At 41.7% G+C, this 15,066-nt stretch overlaps 1 protein-coding gene across 1 annotated transcript in view; it reads right to left on the reverse strand.

The window, feature by feature from the left end:
- The window catches only part of ADGRL4 (adhesion G protein-coupled receptor L4), a 120,745-nt gene extending 109,001 nt beyond the window's left edge, over window positions 1-11,744 (reverse strand). Inside the window, exons 1-2 of the mRNA XM_081325497.1 lie at window positions 11,256-11,744; window positions 10,279-10,434 (exon numbers count right to left, since the gene is read on the reverse strand). Of these exons, the coding sequence (XP_081181623.1) occupies window positions 10,279-10,434; window positions 11,256-11,376 (277 nt within the window). The 5' untranslated portion in view covers window positions 11,377-11,744. The remainder of the gene's footprint in view (window positions 1-10,278; window positions 10,435-11,255) is intronic.
- Window positions 11,745-15,066: the final 3,322 nt, after the last annotated feature.

The following is a 15,066-nucleotide window of genomic DNA, read 5'->3' on the forward strand; positions in this document are numbered from 1 at the left end:
GCTATTTCATACCAATGTCATTTTTCTTTAGAAGAAACTACTTCAAATGGTAGCAGCTGTCCAATGTTAGTCAGCAGAAGGTAACACTTTCTTTCTTCTTTTAAAATTTTCCTGGAAACTCAGAACATATCAGGGCTTTTTGTTGATTATCTGTTGTCCAAGTTAGCAAATGTAATGTTCTGTTGTAATTCATCTTCTCAACCCTAGACAGGTTTAATGGTAGTGTGGTGGCTCAGCGGTTAAGATGCTGGGCTTGTCAGCTGGAAAGCTGGCAGCCCAGGCTTGAGACCCAAGTGCCATATGACAGGATGAGCTCCTGTCCTCACCTCAGCAAGTGCCAATCTAGCAGTTCAAACGCATTCAAATGCAAGTAGATAAATAGGTACCACTTTGGTGTGAAGGTAACCATGCTCTGTGATGTCATGCTGGCTACATGACTACAGAAAGGTCTTTGGACAGTGCTGGCTCAATGGCCTTGAAACACAGATGAGCAATGACTATAGTTGGCAATGACTAGTGAAGTAAAATCTGCAGGGGGACAGGTTTAAAGGACAGCTTTTTAGAGAAGATTTTGACATTACCCAAGGAAAACATTCTAGGAGCTAATACGAAGGCACGAGGGGGGGGAGTCAAAACGAGCTTGATCTTTTTGATATTTTCTGCAATATGTTGTATACTGTTATACACGATGTTAAAGTTACCACAACAACAGGAAGCCTCAGAAACCTGAGGCTAAACCATTGGAGCCCAAACGCGGCAGCCGTTGACAGTGACAGTTGTGAAAAGGCTGCCGCAAGGCAATTGTGCATGCACCAGGGCCGGTCTCAGCTGATAGCTGCCAAGCTGTCAAAACGCTGGCTGAACACGCGCCACGCCTCGGCCAGCTGCCTTTGACAGCTGTCAGAATCCTCGGCCCAGCCGTGCAGGCGCAACACTCGGGAGCTGTCAAAGGCTACCAGAAGCCTATTGGTCACTGCCCTCGCGGTGGGAGATTGCGCTACGCTGATTGGTTAAAACAGTTGATAGCTCCTGTATAAAAGCGAGGGTTTCTCCCCCTGACAGCTGTCTGGAGCTGAAGCCAAATAAACATCTGAAACCCAGCCTGTCGTCTCCCTCTCATCATTCTCTGGATGATTCACCTGGTGACGAGGATGGGATCTGCGGTACAACAGAGCTAGTCACTGAGCTAAGTCACAAGCAGAAGGATTACCGATCCCTCCAGCCGCTGTGGTCACTGCTGAAGTCGCTGGCTGAGGGAAAAAGGAGTCCTTCAATCGCTCAACTATACCATGGACCCAGTCAGAATGGCCAACCTTGGACACATCAGGGAGTTTGACGTCCGTCACCCTGAGGGATGGGAGTCGCACTGGGGGCAGGTCGAAGGGTACCTCGTCGTGAACAAAATCATGGAAGACCACCACAAGGCTGCGGCATTACTTTGCCTCAGCGGACCGGCTGTCTATGACATTGCTGTGGGACTCTGCAGCCCGGACTCGGTCGCCACCATTCCGTATGCTGAGCTGACCGAACGCCTCAGCAAGCACTTTATGCCCAGGCGGTCAGAGTTGTACTGGCGGCTCAACTTCGCTCGCTGTTGTCAGCAACCGGGCGAATCAGCTACAGAATTCATTGCGGGGGTCCGTCACGCTGCCCGCAGATGCCAATTTCCGGACCTTGAGGATCGTGTCCAAGACCAGATCATCGGTGGACTTCGGAATGAGTGGCTTCAACGGAAACTTGTGGCTAAGCCTACGATGGATCTCACAGAAGTCACTCTGGAGATCATGGCGTACGAAGACAGCCATCGTGAAGACTCGTCCTCGTCGGGATGCAGTCCCAGCGGTTCGGTCCATCAGGCCAGAGAGCTCGACATCAGGAACCTCAAGGATGACACCGGAGTGGACGCAATCATCCCAAGATTTAATAGGATTGCCGCAGGCCGAGAGGGAAACCATAGACCGACCAAGCCAGAGGGCGCAAGCCCAAACCCCAACCCCTCAGGTGCAAGGACCAGGTGCTCTAGCTGCGGCGGGGCCCACACCAGGGCCACCTGCCTTTTCAGGAATGCCAAGTGTCATGGATGCGGGAAGACCAGGCACATCCGCTCCGTGTGCCGCAGCCGAAACCCGGAGACCCTCCACGAACATGAGGCTATTCCGTCAGGTAGGACCAAGTCTTCCCGCCCACCCCAAAAAGCCCCACAACCCTCAGTGCTATCCATCCTCTCCAACCAGACACCCCTAGCAATTCATCACCTAAAACACAAAATAAAGATCTGGGTTAAGATCCAAGGGGTCCCATGCGAGATGGAGGTGGACTCAGGGTCCTGCATTTCCATCATATCCTGGGACACCCTCCAGGGAATCAGGTCTCGAAGCCACCACCATATTCCCCTCCAGCCCTCCCGAATCCTACTCGCCGATTTCCAAGGAGCTCCCATAAGCTTAAAGGGGCAGGCCAAGCTGAGAGTAGGATTAAAAAAGTTTCAGGGGCACCTCATGGCCCAGGTCACCGAAGGAACCCGGGCCAGACTCATCAGTCTGGACTGGTTGGAGGCTTTGGGCATATGCTTAGAAGGAACAAACCGCATCCAGTCGCAAACCCTGGAAAACGTCTGCAAACAATTTGCCGACGTTTTCGATGGGACATTAGGCAAATACACAGCCCCCCCGATAGACCTCAAGCTCAAACCCGAGGTTGCCCCTATCAGAATCAAAGCCAGGAGGGTCCCCTTTGCCCTCAAACAAAAAATTGAGAGCGAACTAGACCGACTAGTTGCCCTAGGGGTTCTTGAACCCACGGACGGAGGAACCTGGGAAACCCCGATAGTGACACCTGTCAAGCCTAACGAGGATGTAAGAATCTGCACGGCACTATAAAGCGACCCTCAACCGCGCATTGAACCCCCACGCTTACCCAGTCTCCGCCGTTAAGGACGTCCTGTCTGAAATAGGCTCTGGCTCCATTTTTGCCAAACTCGATCTGGCGCATGCGTTCCTCCAGCTTCCTGTCACTAGGGAAACAGCTGACACCCAAACTATCGTTACACAAAGCAGGGCTTTCAAAGTAACCTGCCTCCAATTCGGCATTTCAGTGGCTCCTGGCATCTTCCAGGAAGTCATGGAAAGAACTCTGAAGGGAATTCTGGGGGTTTGCCCCTACTTCGATGATGTCCTCATCGCAGGGGAAACAGAGAGCATATTAGCAGCCAGACTGCATGAAGTGCTAACCAGATTTCGTAGTGCAGGGTTAAAGCTCAAACGAGAGAAATGCTCCATAGGGGTTCCATCCACGGAATTTTTGGGTTACAGGATAGACTCCCAAGGAATCCACCCCACTAATTCCAAAATCCTAGCCATCAGGGCTGCCCCAGTCCCCAAAAACAAAACAGAGCTCCAAGCATTCCTTGGGCTCTTGAATTTTTACCATGCCTTCCTCCCCAGGAAGGCAACAATAGTGGAACCTCTCCATAGGTTACTTGACAAAGGAGCATTATGGCAGTGGACGTCAGTCCATGAGGATAGTTTCACAAAACTCAAACAGTTGCTTTCAAGTAATGCAACCATCTCCCATTTCAGAGAGGATAAACCCCTCTGCATAGCTTGCGATGCGTCCCCGTATGCGATCGGAGCAGTTTTGAGCCACCTGCTAAGCGACGGGACACAGGCGCCTGTTACTCTAGGACCCTCTCCAAAGCTGAAAGGAACTATGCCCAGATCGATAAAGAAGCACTGGCAATCGTGGCGGGCATTAAAAAATTTGACGATTACCTATATGGCCGCCCATTCACGATATTCACCGACCACAAGCCCTTGCTAGGGCTATTCACCTGGGACTGGCAACCCCCCCAAATTCTCTCCCCCAGGATGCTGCGATGGACCACATTCCTCTCTGCTTACTCTTACCACTTGGTTTACAAGCCAGGTCCGCAAATGTGCCACGCAGACGGCCTCAGTAGACTGCCCCTACCCCACGTAGACGCAGCCCCAGCCCCGGCTGGTCACATCCTAGCCATCCAGGAGCTCCTTGAGTGCCCTTTAACAGCAAAAGACATCGCTGCTGCAATGGGCAACGACAAAACCCTCAGTAGGGTACTGGCGTGGGTTTCTTCAGGGTGGCAGGCCATTAGCCTGGGCACAGAATTTCAACCCTATTTCACGAGGTGCAACGAATTGACCTCCCACCTGGGCTGCATACTTTGGGGCAGCAGGGTGGTTGTGCCACCCCTGCACAGACCCAAGGTTTTGCACACATTGCACGACGGGCACCCAGGCATCATAAAAATGAAAGCCTTATGTCTCTTATGTCAGTTATGTCTGGTGGCCGGCCATCGTTAAGGACATAGAAACACACATAGCTGGCTGCTATTTATGCCAGCAGACCCAACCAGCACACCCCCAGGCCCCCATTCACAAATGGGAAATGACCTGGAATCCATGGTCCCGGGTCCACATTGACTTTGCTGGCCCCTTACAGGGACAGGTTTTCCTCATCATAGTGGACAGTTTTTCCAAGTGGTTGGAGGTTCTCCTGGTTTCCAGGACAACGACTGCTGCCACCATTCAGGGACTCAGGGGGATTTTCGCCACACACGGCCTCCCCGATGTCTTAGTCTCCGACAATGGCCCACAATTTACCTCTCATGAATTTCAGATCTTTGCCAAGAACAACTGTATTAGGCACGTCACGTCAGCCCCCTTCCACCCTTCGTCTAATGGCCTAGCAGAGGTTATGGTGAGGACCACCAAAGATGCTCTCTGCAAGATCATCGCAGGAGATTGGCACCGCCACCTGGCACAGTTCCTCCTGGCTCACCATGCTACGCCCTGCTCCACCACTGGAAAATCCCCCGCGGAGCTGCATTGGGGCTGCCGGCTAGTGACAAGGCTAGACAGACTACACCCTGACAGGCCGGCGGCCGAAGAAGACCATACTGCCTCACCCAGGACATTTGCCCAAGGACGACGTGTCTGGACAAGGAACTATGGGGGAAGGGACAAATGGATCCAGGGAGTCATCCTGGATCAAACTGATCCTCTATCCTACACAGTGGACATCGGGAAGGGACATTTCCTCCGCAGACACACAGATCAACTCCGGTCCGGAAGTCTTCCGAACCACCCCTTGCACTCACCCCCCATCCCAGAAAACCCCGAGCCACTAAACGGCGACACCCCCGGCATATCGCAACCATCCCAGGATTTGCACTCCCCACCACAGGTGTCTCCAGAAGAAACACCAGGAGTTCCACACCTGGAGTAGGAGGTCCTCCTCCGCCGCTCCAACAGAGCCAAACGGCCCCCCGCCTACCTCACGGACTTTGAATGGGCAGGAAGCACGCCAACGATCAACAGTTCAGTTAAAAATGGTTATTCCGACAGTTCAGTTAAAAATGTTATTTCAAGGTTCGTGGGTCGGGGGGGAAAGGGGTGTCGTATACTGTTATACACGATGTTAAAGTTACCACAACAACAGGAAGCCTCAGAAACCTGAGGCTAAACCATTGGAGCCCAAACGCGGCAGCCATTGACAGTGACAGTTGTCAAAAGGCTGCCGCAAGGCAATCTCGCATGCGCCAGGGCCAGTCTCAGCTGATAGCTGCCAAGCTGTCAAAACGCCAGCTGAACACGCGCCACGCCTCGGCTGGCTGCCTTTGACAGCTGTCAGAATCCCTCGCCCAGCCGCACAGGCGCAACGCTCGTGAGCTGTCAAAGGCTACCAGAAGCCTATTGGTTGCCGCCCTCGCGGCAGGAGATTGCGCTACGCTGATTGGTTAAAACAGTTGACAGCTCCTGTATAAAAGCAAGGGTTTCTCCGCCTGACAGCTGTCTGGAGCTGAAGCCAAATAAACATCTGAAACCCAGCCTGCCGTCTCCCTCTCATCATTCTCCGGATGATTCACAATATATCTCTGGCCTCAGCATATTTCTTCAATATTTATATTTTTGAAGTGAGAGGGTATATAAATATGATAAATAAAAAAATACTTCAAGAGATATAACAGAGAAGTCTGCAACAGAGAATAGAAAACTAGTGCCCATTACTCACAAGAAACAAGAAACACCAACAGCTAAGTACTGAGATGATTAATAATTATTTCGACAATGCATTTGATGATTACAGTATAAATCTGCAATTTGCATATGCAAATAAGATACCTAGTTTCAAGGACATAGACTAAACTGTTAGATTAGCTCAAACACCAGCACACTCAGTTGTTAAAATTTCTAAATGATAGAGAGCTAAAGGAAAATCACTTGATCTGAAAGCAAAGCAATTCTCACAAATGATGTCAATATCATTATTGTGTACATCTCATGCATTATATTGTCAGTTTGTTTCAGAATGTATGCTAAATGTTGTGACATTGGTTCTCTTAAAAGATAGCCTGAGTTGTAGAATTACTTCTAAAGCAAATACAGTTGCTTTGTATTTGGAAAGAGAGAGCTTTTCGGAGATGTAGCTACATATGAATTAAAGTAGACCTGACTACCCTATTCTTGATATCTAGGAAAGCTGCTTCTACTTTTTCAAGGGAGATTGATTTGTTTTGTAAGAATGAAAATTGTGATACATATTTGCAAAATAATATTGTGCTGTTGTGTCTCTATTCTCCCTGTTGGGCTCAATTGAACAAACAACTTTGCTTCATTGTCCTGACATATTTTGGAAAGTTAAAAAAAAACACCCTACAATGATTCAACTACTAGTTGAATATTTTGCTATTGTGGAATACTGTACTATTCCTACAGCAAATTGGCAATTGGCAGGTCAAAAGATAAGGAATAATAAAATAGTAAAGCTACAAAACATACTGTATGTCAGCTCTTTTTATCTCTAATATGGGGAAAAGGAAGGGAAAAATTCAAACATTGCATTTCATTTATCTCTTTGTCACCCATAGGTATCCAACAGTAGATGAATTGTTTTTGGATAGGGATTATACATAGCACTAATTTATTTTTCTGCAATTTTCTGCAAAGATTTGATTTATATTTAAATCAAATATAAAACTGTAATTGTAGTTTACAAAAATGGTTCAATCTTCAAATACAAAGCAGTTATCTGATTCCTTCTCACCCTTTTCCACATCCTGTTTAACTTCCTTCCCTTCCTTTCCTACATACCCAAAGGAGTAATGGATCACCACCAAATATCTGAATTTGTTGCTTGAAATTAACAATGAAATTAAGTGAAGAGCTCTTTGTGAACCTAAACTGTTGAATTGCCTACAAGTGATTTAGTTTATCCTTTGTCCCCTCTGCATCATTATGCACATATACTGGAAAAAGTGATCTTAATTTGATTATAGATTTGTATATGTGTATGTGTTTTATGAAAGAAAGAGAGTGCACATATTGTTGTATGCATGTATTCTTTTTGAAGATCTGACTATATATGTGAAAGTCCTCAGGATTCACATTCTGGGGCATGGAGAAAGATTTTAAGAGTTATTGCAGAAGCCCTAGAGATTTGGCAGCAATTTAACTCCTTGATTTTTAGATTCCACTTGCCACATGGATAATAAAACGTATACTGTATGGTTCTCAAGCCACTTCCTGTCACTGTCATTCTGAGAAAACAGATTGCAGTTCTAGATTGGACCAAGAATGACTGAAGGAAAAGTTCCCAAAGCTATTGGCAGATGCTTTCTGCAAAAGAAAGAGGTGATAGAAACATGCTGCTCTTAATAGTTAATTAATAATCTGTTTGTTAATAGTCAATTTGTAAACTGATAAGCAATCAATCCTGGAAGATGAAGCATAAATGACAAAGATTGGCTCCCAGCCACTTCTTTCTGCTCAAGAAGAACTGAAACTTACTCAGACTGCAATTATCCTGCTTTTTCAAACAGTTAAGAATTAGATTTATAATTGAATAAGCTTAGAAGAAATTAAATTTATAACTTTGATCTTTTCTTTACCATCATAAATTATTATTTTTTCCAAAGGTTGAATTTTATTTTTGTAAGCAATAGCTCCTGTGGCTTCTTTGATTATTCCAATAAAATAGTGCCAGAAATAGAGTGGAAAAATGACTATTTAAATAACATCATTAACAATATCATTAAAAACTAGCTATTACTGAACAGGTGCAAAATTGTTAAATTGATGCTAATAACAGTAACAGTGAATGTTACCACCTATCTAACTAATAATATGTTTTCACTATGGGTGCTATTTAGGGAACTGAGATTCCCGTGAGCACATGAAAATGAATTTGTGTTGATAGAAGAATAACTGCTAACAAAGATTATCAATTAAAATGAAGCCAGCATTTATCTCTACAACAGTAGAGATATGAAAAAAAGAAATTGGGAGGGGGGCATAGACCACAGTATCTAACATATCATTAAGTCAAAGCATTGTTCCATATTTTAGCTTCAAGCTAATTATTATCCTGACTGTCTTTTAATCCTTCCAAGATGTTATCCAATTACAACAAGATAGTAGATATGTTCTTAGAAGACAGAAAATATTAACCCCAAACTATTACTGCCTTCAAGAAACAATTTTTTCTTTTAATTTTAAAGTGCTCTATTATCTTGTTCTTAGACATAATATTTCCTTGCTGCGGGAAGTGTTTCTTTTAGTTAAACTACTTCTTTTTTGCATTCCAGCACAAAATATTCAAGGAAGCCAACAAAAAGAAAATAAGAAAAACATATCTCTAACACAATAAAACATCAACCTCTCCCTATGCCAGGTCCTTGGGAAGAACTCAATAAGTGGATAAAAATGCCAAATCCATTCTGAACATTTGGCTGATTGTGCGATGAAATTAATATTATTTATTTAATTATTTCTATTTTAATTAATATTACAATGGTAGTTTCAGCTATCCTAGTTCCTCAGGAAGGGCCTGATAATAAAAAGTATGAAATCTAGTCAGAAATTCTGCATGCTGATTTGGGGTACTCTTCACTTGAAAAAGCTGCATCTTTGTATGTCCCAAGTATACAGCAACACTCCTGGGCATTTTGGGAGTTTAAAAATGGAATCTGGTTTTCTATTAATTGAGGAGAATGTTGATCATAAACTTCAAAACAATTAGATAAGACAGCAAAAATGCAACATATTACTGTAATCAATATCTTGAGAAACACCACAGAACAGTGTTTATTATAATTGGATAGAAGGTATCATGAATATAATCATGAAAATGAGCATTAATTTGCCAACTGTTGTATTTGCAACAGATTATTTTCTATATTTGTTATATGTGCTTACAATATGTATAAATATGAATATTTAATCTGTGTTTTTATGTTGGCAGCTTAATAGCTGTAATAATGACAAGTCGAAAACGTGCACAGAATCATAGGTTGATATGGCTATCCTGTAAAAGCTTATTCAGTAAGAAGAACTTTTTTGAATAATTTGGGAATAGTTTGACAATAAACATGCCTAGGATTGACAGGTTAAGCATTTATTAAAAGTTAAACCATAGGTAAAATCTTCTATTAGCACCTAGAGAGGAATCAACAAATAATTATCCTCTCCAGCGATTCTGTCTTCGGTTGCTCTATTCTGAAAGTTACTTCAAAGCAAAGTGACAGAGAGTAAAAACTTTGCAGGTGAATGTTGAACAAACAGGATAGAATTTTCAGAAAACTGGCATTGTAAATAATTTTTATTGCCAATGAATTTTTCATCTGGCTAACAATCTACTGTGCTAAGCATTATACGCTCCATTCTTGGTTTGGAAAAGATCATACTGCTAATGCTTGTTTCTCATGCACTGCAATGGCATCACAACATTCTACCCAAATTCCAGAATTAAGGATGTGCTTGCCTGAGCAGTTGCACAAGCCTTAAGAAATGCATAATTTCAGGAACAAACTACATTATACAGCTGTACACATTCTGAAAACAATTCAGAAAAAACTGAACACAATATCCAACAACCCCTCCCCATGCCTTACTATTTAAAGCAGCCACATCTCCTTTTGGGCTTCTGAGTGAGCCTTAAAAGAATGGATACTGTTGCTTTAAGAGTCTCTTTAATTCTAATGAATTAATGCCTGCATCAACTGTATCCTTTTTTTAGATGGAAATCTAAAAAGTCTGTTTTAAAAACAGGTAGCTGCTGTGCTTGCACTTGGGCAGGATTCAAAGCATTTCATCCAAATGACTTGCAAAAGAATCCCCAGATCTACAATATTATTATACAACCTTCATATATCTACATTTAGTATTCTCCCCCCCTCATGATGTTGGATGTAATTACAAGACTATCAAAAGGAGGAAAAGTTATCAAACAAAGCTAGTCTCTCACCATAGCAACCATCTGCATCAATCCCAGGTCCGGTGAATCCTGGGCTACAGTAACAACCATGGATTCCATTGCGAACTTCACATTTTGCATACTTGTGACATGGGTTGGTACAGTTCTGGAGGCTGTAGCAACTATCCAGCAGAGTGGCAAGAAACACTACAGGGATTGAAAAGCAACACAAAAGTGCTCATGTTAAGAGTAAACCACATGCTGAATTTTAAAACTAGCTCTACTTCAATAAGTTTGGGACTTACTAGCATGAAGCTGAGGCATCTTATCCCCAAATGGAAAATTACATTCCCACTACTAAACTTTTAAAGGCTCTCCTAAAAAATAGTTGTATACCTGAGTAAGCATTTGAAAATACTTTTGTCAGGAATGTTTTATTGTCTCTGTCATATTTTATGTTGCTGTTTTTCCCCCATGCTTTCATAAAAATTCTTTCATTTTTTGTATACATGTGTGTATATGTGTATGTGTGTTTGGGTTTGTGTGTGTGTGTGTACATCTCCCCACACATATGTATACAAATATATGTGCATGTTTGCTTGTGGATATTAATATAAAGAAAAAAGAATGAACAAACATTCAGTGGGATTTACTCCCACATTTTTAAAAAACTATAGCCTAATGATCAAGAAGTGCTTAGGTAGAACCAATCTGTACAGAATAGAACTTATATCCTGCATACTGCTTTTCTGTATCATAGTTCTAATATACAAATCTAAGATTAACTGTGGCATTATTATACATTATTAATATTATTTCATGCAGAGAATACATCTTTTTTTAAAAAAAACTTAGCCATTTATAAACAAATAAATCTTCTTTGGCTGTGTTTTATTACAATAAAAATCTGTTGCACTTGTCAAATGTAGCAACTACCATAAAGGGATTTATGAATTGTTATAAGAACCTCGTTTCATTCCTAACTCTAATTTACTGTTAATCTTTATTCAGAAAGGGAAATCACCTACCTAACAGCAAGAGAAGCTTCATGGATGGTGCTTCTATGAAGTGTCCAGTTTCAAGTTCCGTTGCTACAAATGAAGGAATCTTGTTGGATGGTGCATGCTCATGTGCCCAATATCCATACATGTCAACAGAAGACAAAATCCTTGTAAAACCGCTGACCTTATGATGACATAGATATGCTCTTCCAGATCTTTTAATGAAAGGGCAAGGTAGGTTCAAATGGTGAATAATGAGTTGGGAGACAAAAGAAAAGTGTTATATAGAAAGGCTAACAGAAAAGATGGGAATGTAAAGATCAGCATGGAAGGTGAGTACGGAGGTTGAGATATTAAGGGCTGTGGAAAGAGCTGCAAACCAAACTTGGCTTTGGAAGGCTATGAAGAACAGAGCAGAAATAAAAACAGAGAGCAAAGCAGGTGCTAGCTTATTATCTCTCTTTGTTGAAGGTGGTTGAGCATATCAAAACTCTAGTATCCCCAAAGCTTGTGAAGTCTGACTGATCCTGCCTTGTTGATGGCTTTCCTTGAGTATCCAAAATATTCCAGCTGCTATATAAAATGTTTTCACTTTAAAAAGCAGCAGTATAAGAAGGAGGTACAGGAAATCCACTAAGATTTCTTTTGTGTGGAAAACAAAGTTGTAAAGCTCTGGAAGGAAGTAGGCAGGAAACTGAATGTGCAGCAAAGAATTTCAGGGCCAGCAGAAAAACTTACTCAGGGAGATATAAGTTGAAACTCTAAAGGAGGTGACATCACAATAATTAAGGGATAAAAGGAGCAATGAAACTATACTGTGCAGTGGGGAAGTGGGAAACAAGAATTTTTTTAGACCAAACAAAGAATGATGAAAAAAATGCATCCCCTTTATCTCTGATGTGTTATTTCCTGTTATAGTCTCTGCTCTGTGTGACTTCTTTGAAAGCTTGCTGTAAACCTCTTCCAACATGATGTACTGAAATGTCATTCTTTACATAAGAAATACCTCATTGTTTCTGTTATGGCATCATCTTCCAAGACTTTGATTGAATAGAAGCTTGACTACAAATAAGATGTAGTGCTCAAGATTTCTTGAGAAAGTATTTCAATGTTTACCTGAAAATACCATATAATATTAATAATGAGGTGAGTGCAGGCCTTATGCATGAAGGCAGAGGGCTCTTTCTCCCAAAATAGACAATTGGATGTAGTTTCTGCTAAGCACAAAAGCTGTGGGAAATCTTACTTTGTATTCTTAAGCTGCCTCCTGTTTTACTTTGAGCAAACTCTTCAAAAGAAATTAAATTCAGAAGATCTTGGATTGACAGAAGTATCAATTCTCACTTTCATGATGATTATGGGAAAGGATTCCCCCCCTTTTTTTTGGATATACACCATCCTTACTCCAGCATACTGCATGCCATTTTGCTTGTGCTTCTTTACAAAAAAAGAAGCAATTTTTTTCCTGTTGCGTATCACTCTCCTGCCATGTTTTGTTCATTTTAGGGATAGTTTACACAAGTACCAATAGCAATAAATAACAGCAGAAAGGCCGAGAAGATATAGAAGGAGAAATCTAAAGGTCTCACAGATGTCCAATAATTCATTTTTTTTATACCTACCCTGCCTGGACAATGACTGAATGAAATAAATGCCCAGACATATAAAACCATGTAATGTGATAGGATAATTTTCTAGTCTGGAAAAATTCACTAAACTATACAATGGGTGCCAATATATATTTTTAAGATCAAAAGCAGACCCATGGGTTCTTAAAAACTTTTAAAGCTTTAAAATCTTTGTGCTAGTAGTGAGAAGTCTCCTGCCATAAATTCCAGTGAAAATGGATTCCCAAATTCACTCCCAATAGGACTGAGACAGATGGGGTTCTTTTTCCATCTTATTGTTTTCTGTCTGGACTGTATTTCATTTTACAAGGGATTTATAAATAACTAGACTGTAAACTGTTTAAGAGCCACCTGCCTCAGCTTGTCCAGTTTTACACAAAAAAGGTACATCAAGCTGTCAATCACTTTTTGGGTGAGGAGGTTTTGGGTAGGAAATGATATTAAAGCAAAATCCCGCTGCTGTTGCTGCAGCATTTATGCCTGTCATTGAGATTTCCCCATTTTCAATCTCCCCACTAAAAAAATCCAAAACAAACAAACAAGGACCATAAATCAAATGGGGAAAGTTCTGTCTTCATGTCCACAATACTGAGTAAACATTGGCATAATTGGTCCCTATCATGCAGGAAGAAGGGCTTAGATTAATCTCTGCTTGATTGCAGTGTGTGTTATGAAGGGAAATTTGTGTTCTTGAGTCTCACTTCATGTAACAGTCTCACTTCATGTAAGAAAGCAGGAAGAAGCATGTCCTTACACCTAGCCAATTTCTTTTTTAGTTAACATTCATCCTCACAACAGATCCCACCCTTTCTTTAATTTATTACAATCTTTTCACCTGTATTTCCACATCCCCCATCAATTTTGTCAATTTAGTAAATACATTATCAAGGTGCACAAATTCATTTGCTGTCTCTAATTTGTTGCCAGCTTGGGTAATTGGAATTGTTCACTCCATTTTCCTTGTCATATTTTTCAGCTGTATTTCGCCATCATTTATAAGACTGACAAAGAAGAAGAAGAAGAAGAAGAAGAAGAAGAAGAAGAAGAAGAAGAAGAAGAAGAAGAAGAAGAAGAAGAAGAAGAAGAAGAAGAAGAAGAAGAAGAAAGAAAAGCACATAAAAAGTTCAGAGGTGGAAAGAAGGAAAAAGAAGGAATTTGATGGGGAGCTTAGATGAGCCAAGAAGGCAGGAATGAAAAGTGAAAAGCAGACGGGAGCAGGAAAGGGGTCAGCCCATAAGACTATTAAGGATAATACAAGAAGCTTACATCAGATGTAGAAGGCAACAGATAACTGGCAGAGATGACAATTTAGGAATGTCACAGCAGTATCTTAATGGAGGATTATTTTCACAACAGATTAGTGGCAAACCTGAATGTTGAGGGTATCAGCAGGAACCTGAAGAAAATGAGGTTGCAATAATCAAGGATGAAGAGGATGATGGACTTGACAAGTTTTATATTTCTGTGGTGAGAATGAAGAGGAAATGGAAGATTTTAGAGACATTTGGGAGATAAAACCACCTGGATTTAGCGATCATATCTATCAGTATATGGGGATAAAGAGTCGAGTGACACCTGAGAAAGGGACCATAGAGTATGGGAGAAAAAAAATGCCTTTAAAATCGGCTGTATTATCAAGCTTTTCTGGTGACTCTGAAATCACAGTGGAGAGAGGGAAACTGCCCTGAGTGAAGAATCAGAAAATGTTAAGCTCTTCTCTATAATCAAATAGAGAAAAAAGCACAAAATGCTAAATCTGCATTTGGTTAAGCGCGTAAAAAACATTCTAATCATCAGTTCGGCCAGCAGTAAATTTGAGTGCCTGAATTTCAACAGTGATACAAATTCTAGCATGAAACAAAATGGACTAGTGTTTGTCTTTTGTCAATCAATAGTCTGGGGGGGAAAAAGTGCCAGAGAGAACGTGTCATATGCAGTAACATTTGCATTTAAAAAGTCTGCATAAGGAAAATGTCAAAGTATGGAAGCTGGGTGAATCACATTAAAAATCTTTCTTGAGCAATTTACTGCAACTGTTACATAAATTATGGGATGATACAGGAAAAGCTTCCATATTTTATGGAATATTGCATATGTAAATTTAAACTTAAATGTAAGGAGCAAGCCTATACAATACAGTGGTTGGTCAGCAAATAATAGAGCAAACACATTTTTTTGGAGATTTGTGCATTCATTTCACATTTGCCAGT

Source organism: Vipera berus (assembly GCF_964194415.1).
Source record: "Vipera berus genome assembly, chromosome: 3".
Taxonomy (NCBI): Eukaryota; Metazoa; Chordata; class Lepidosauria; order Squamata; family Viperidae; genus Vipera; species Vipera berus.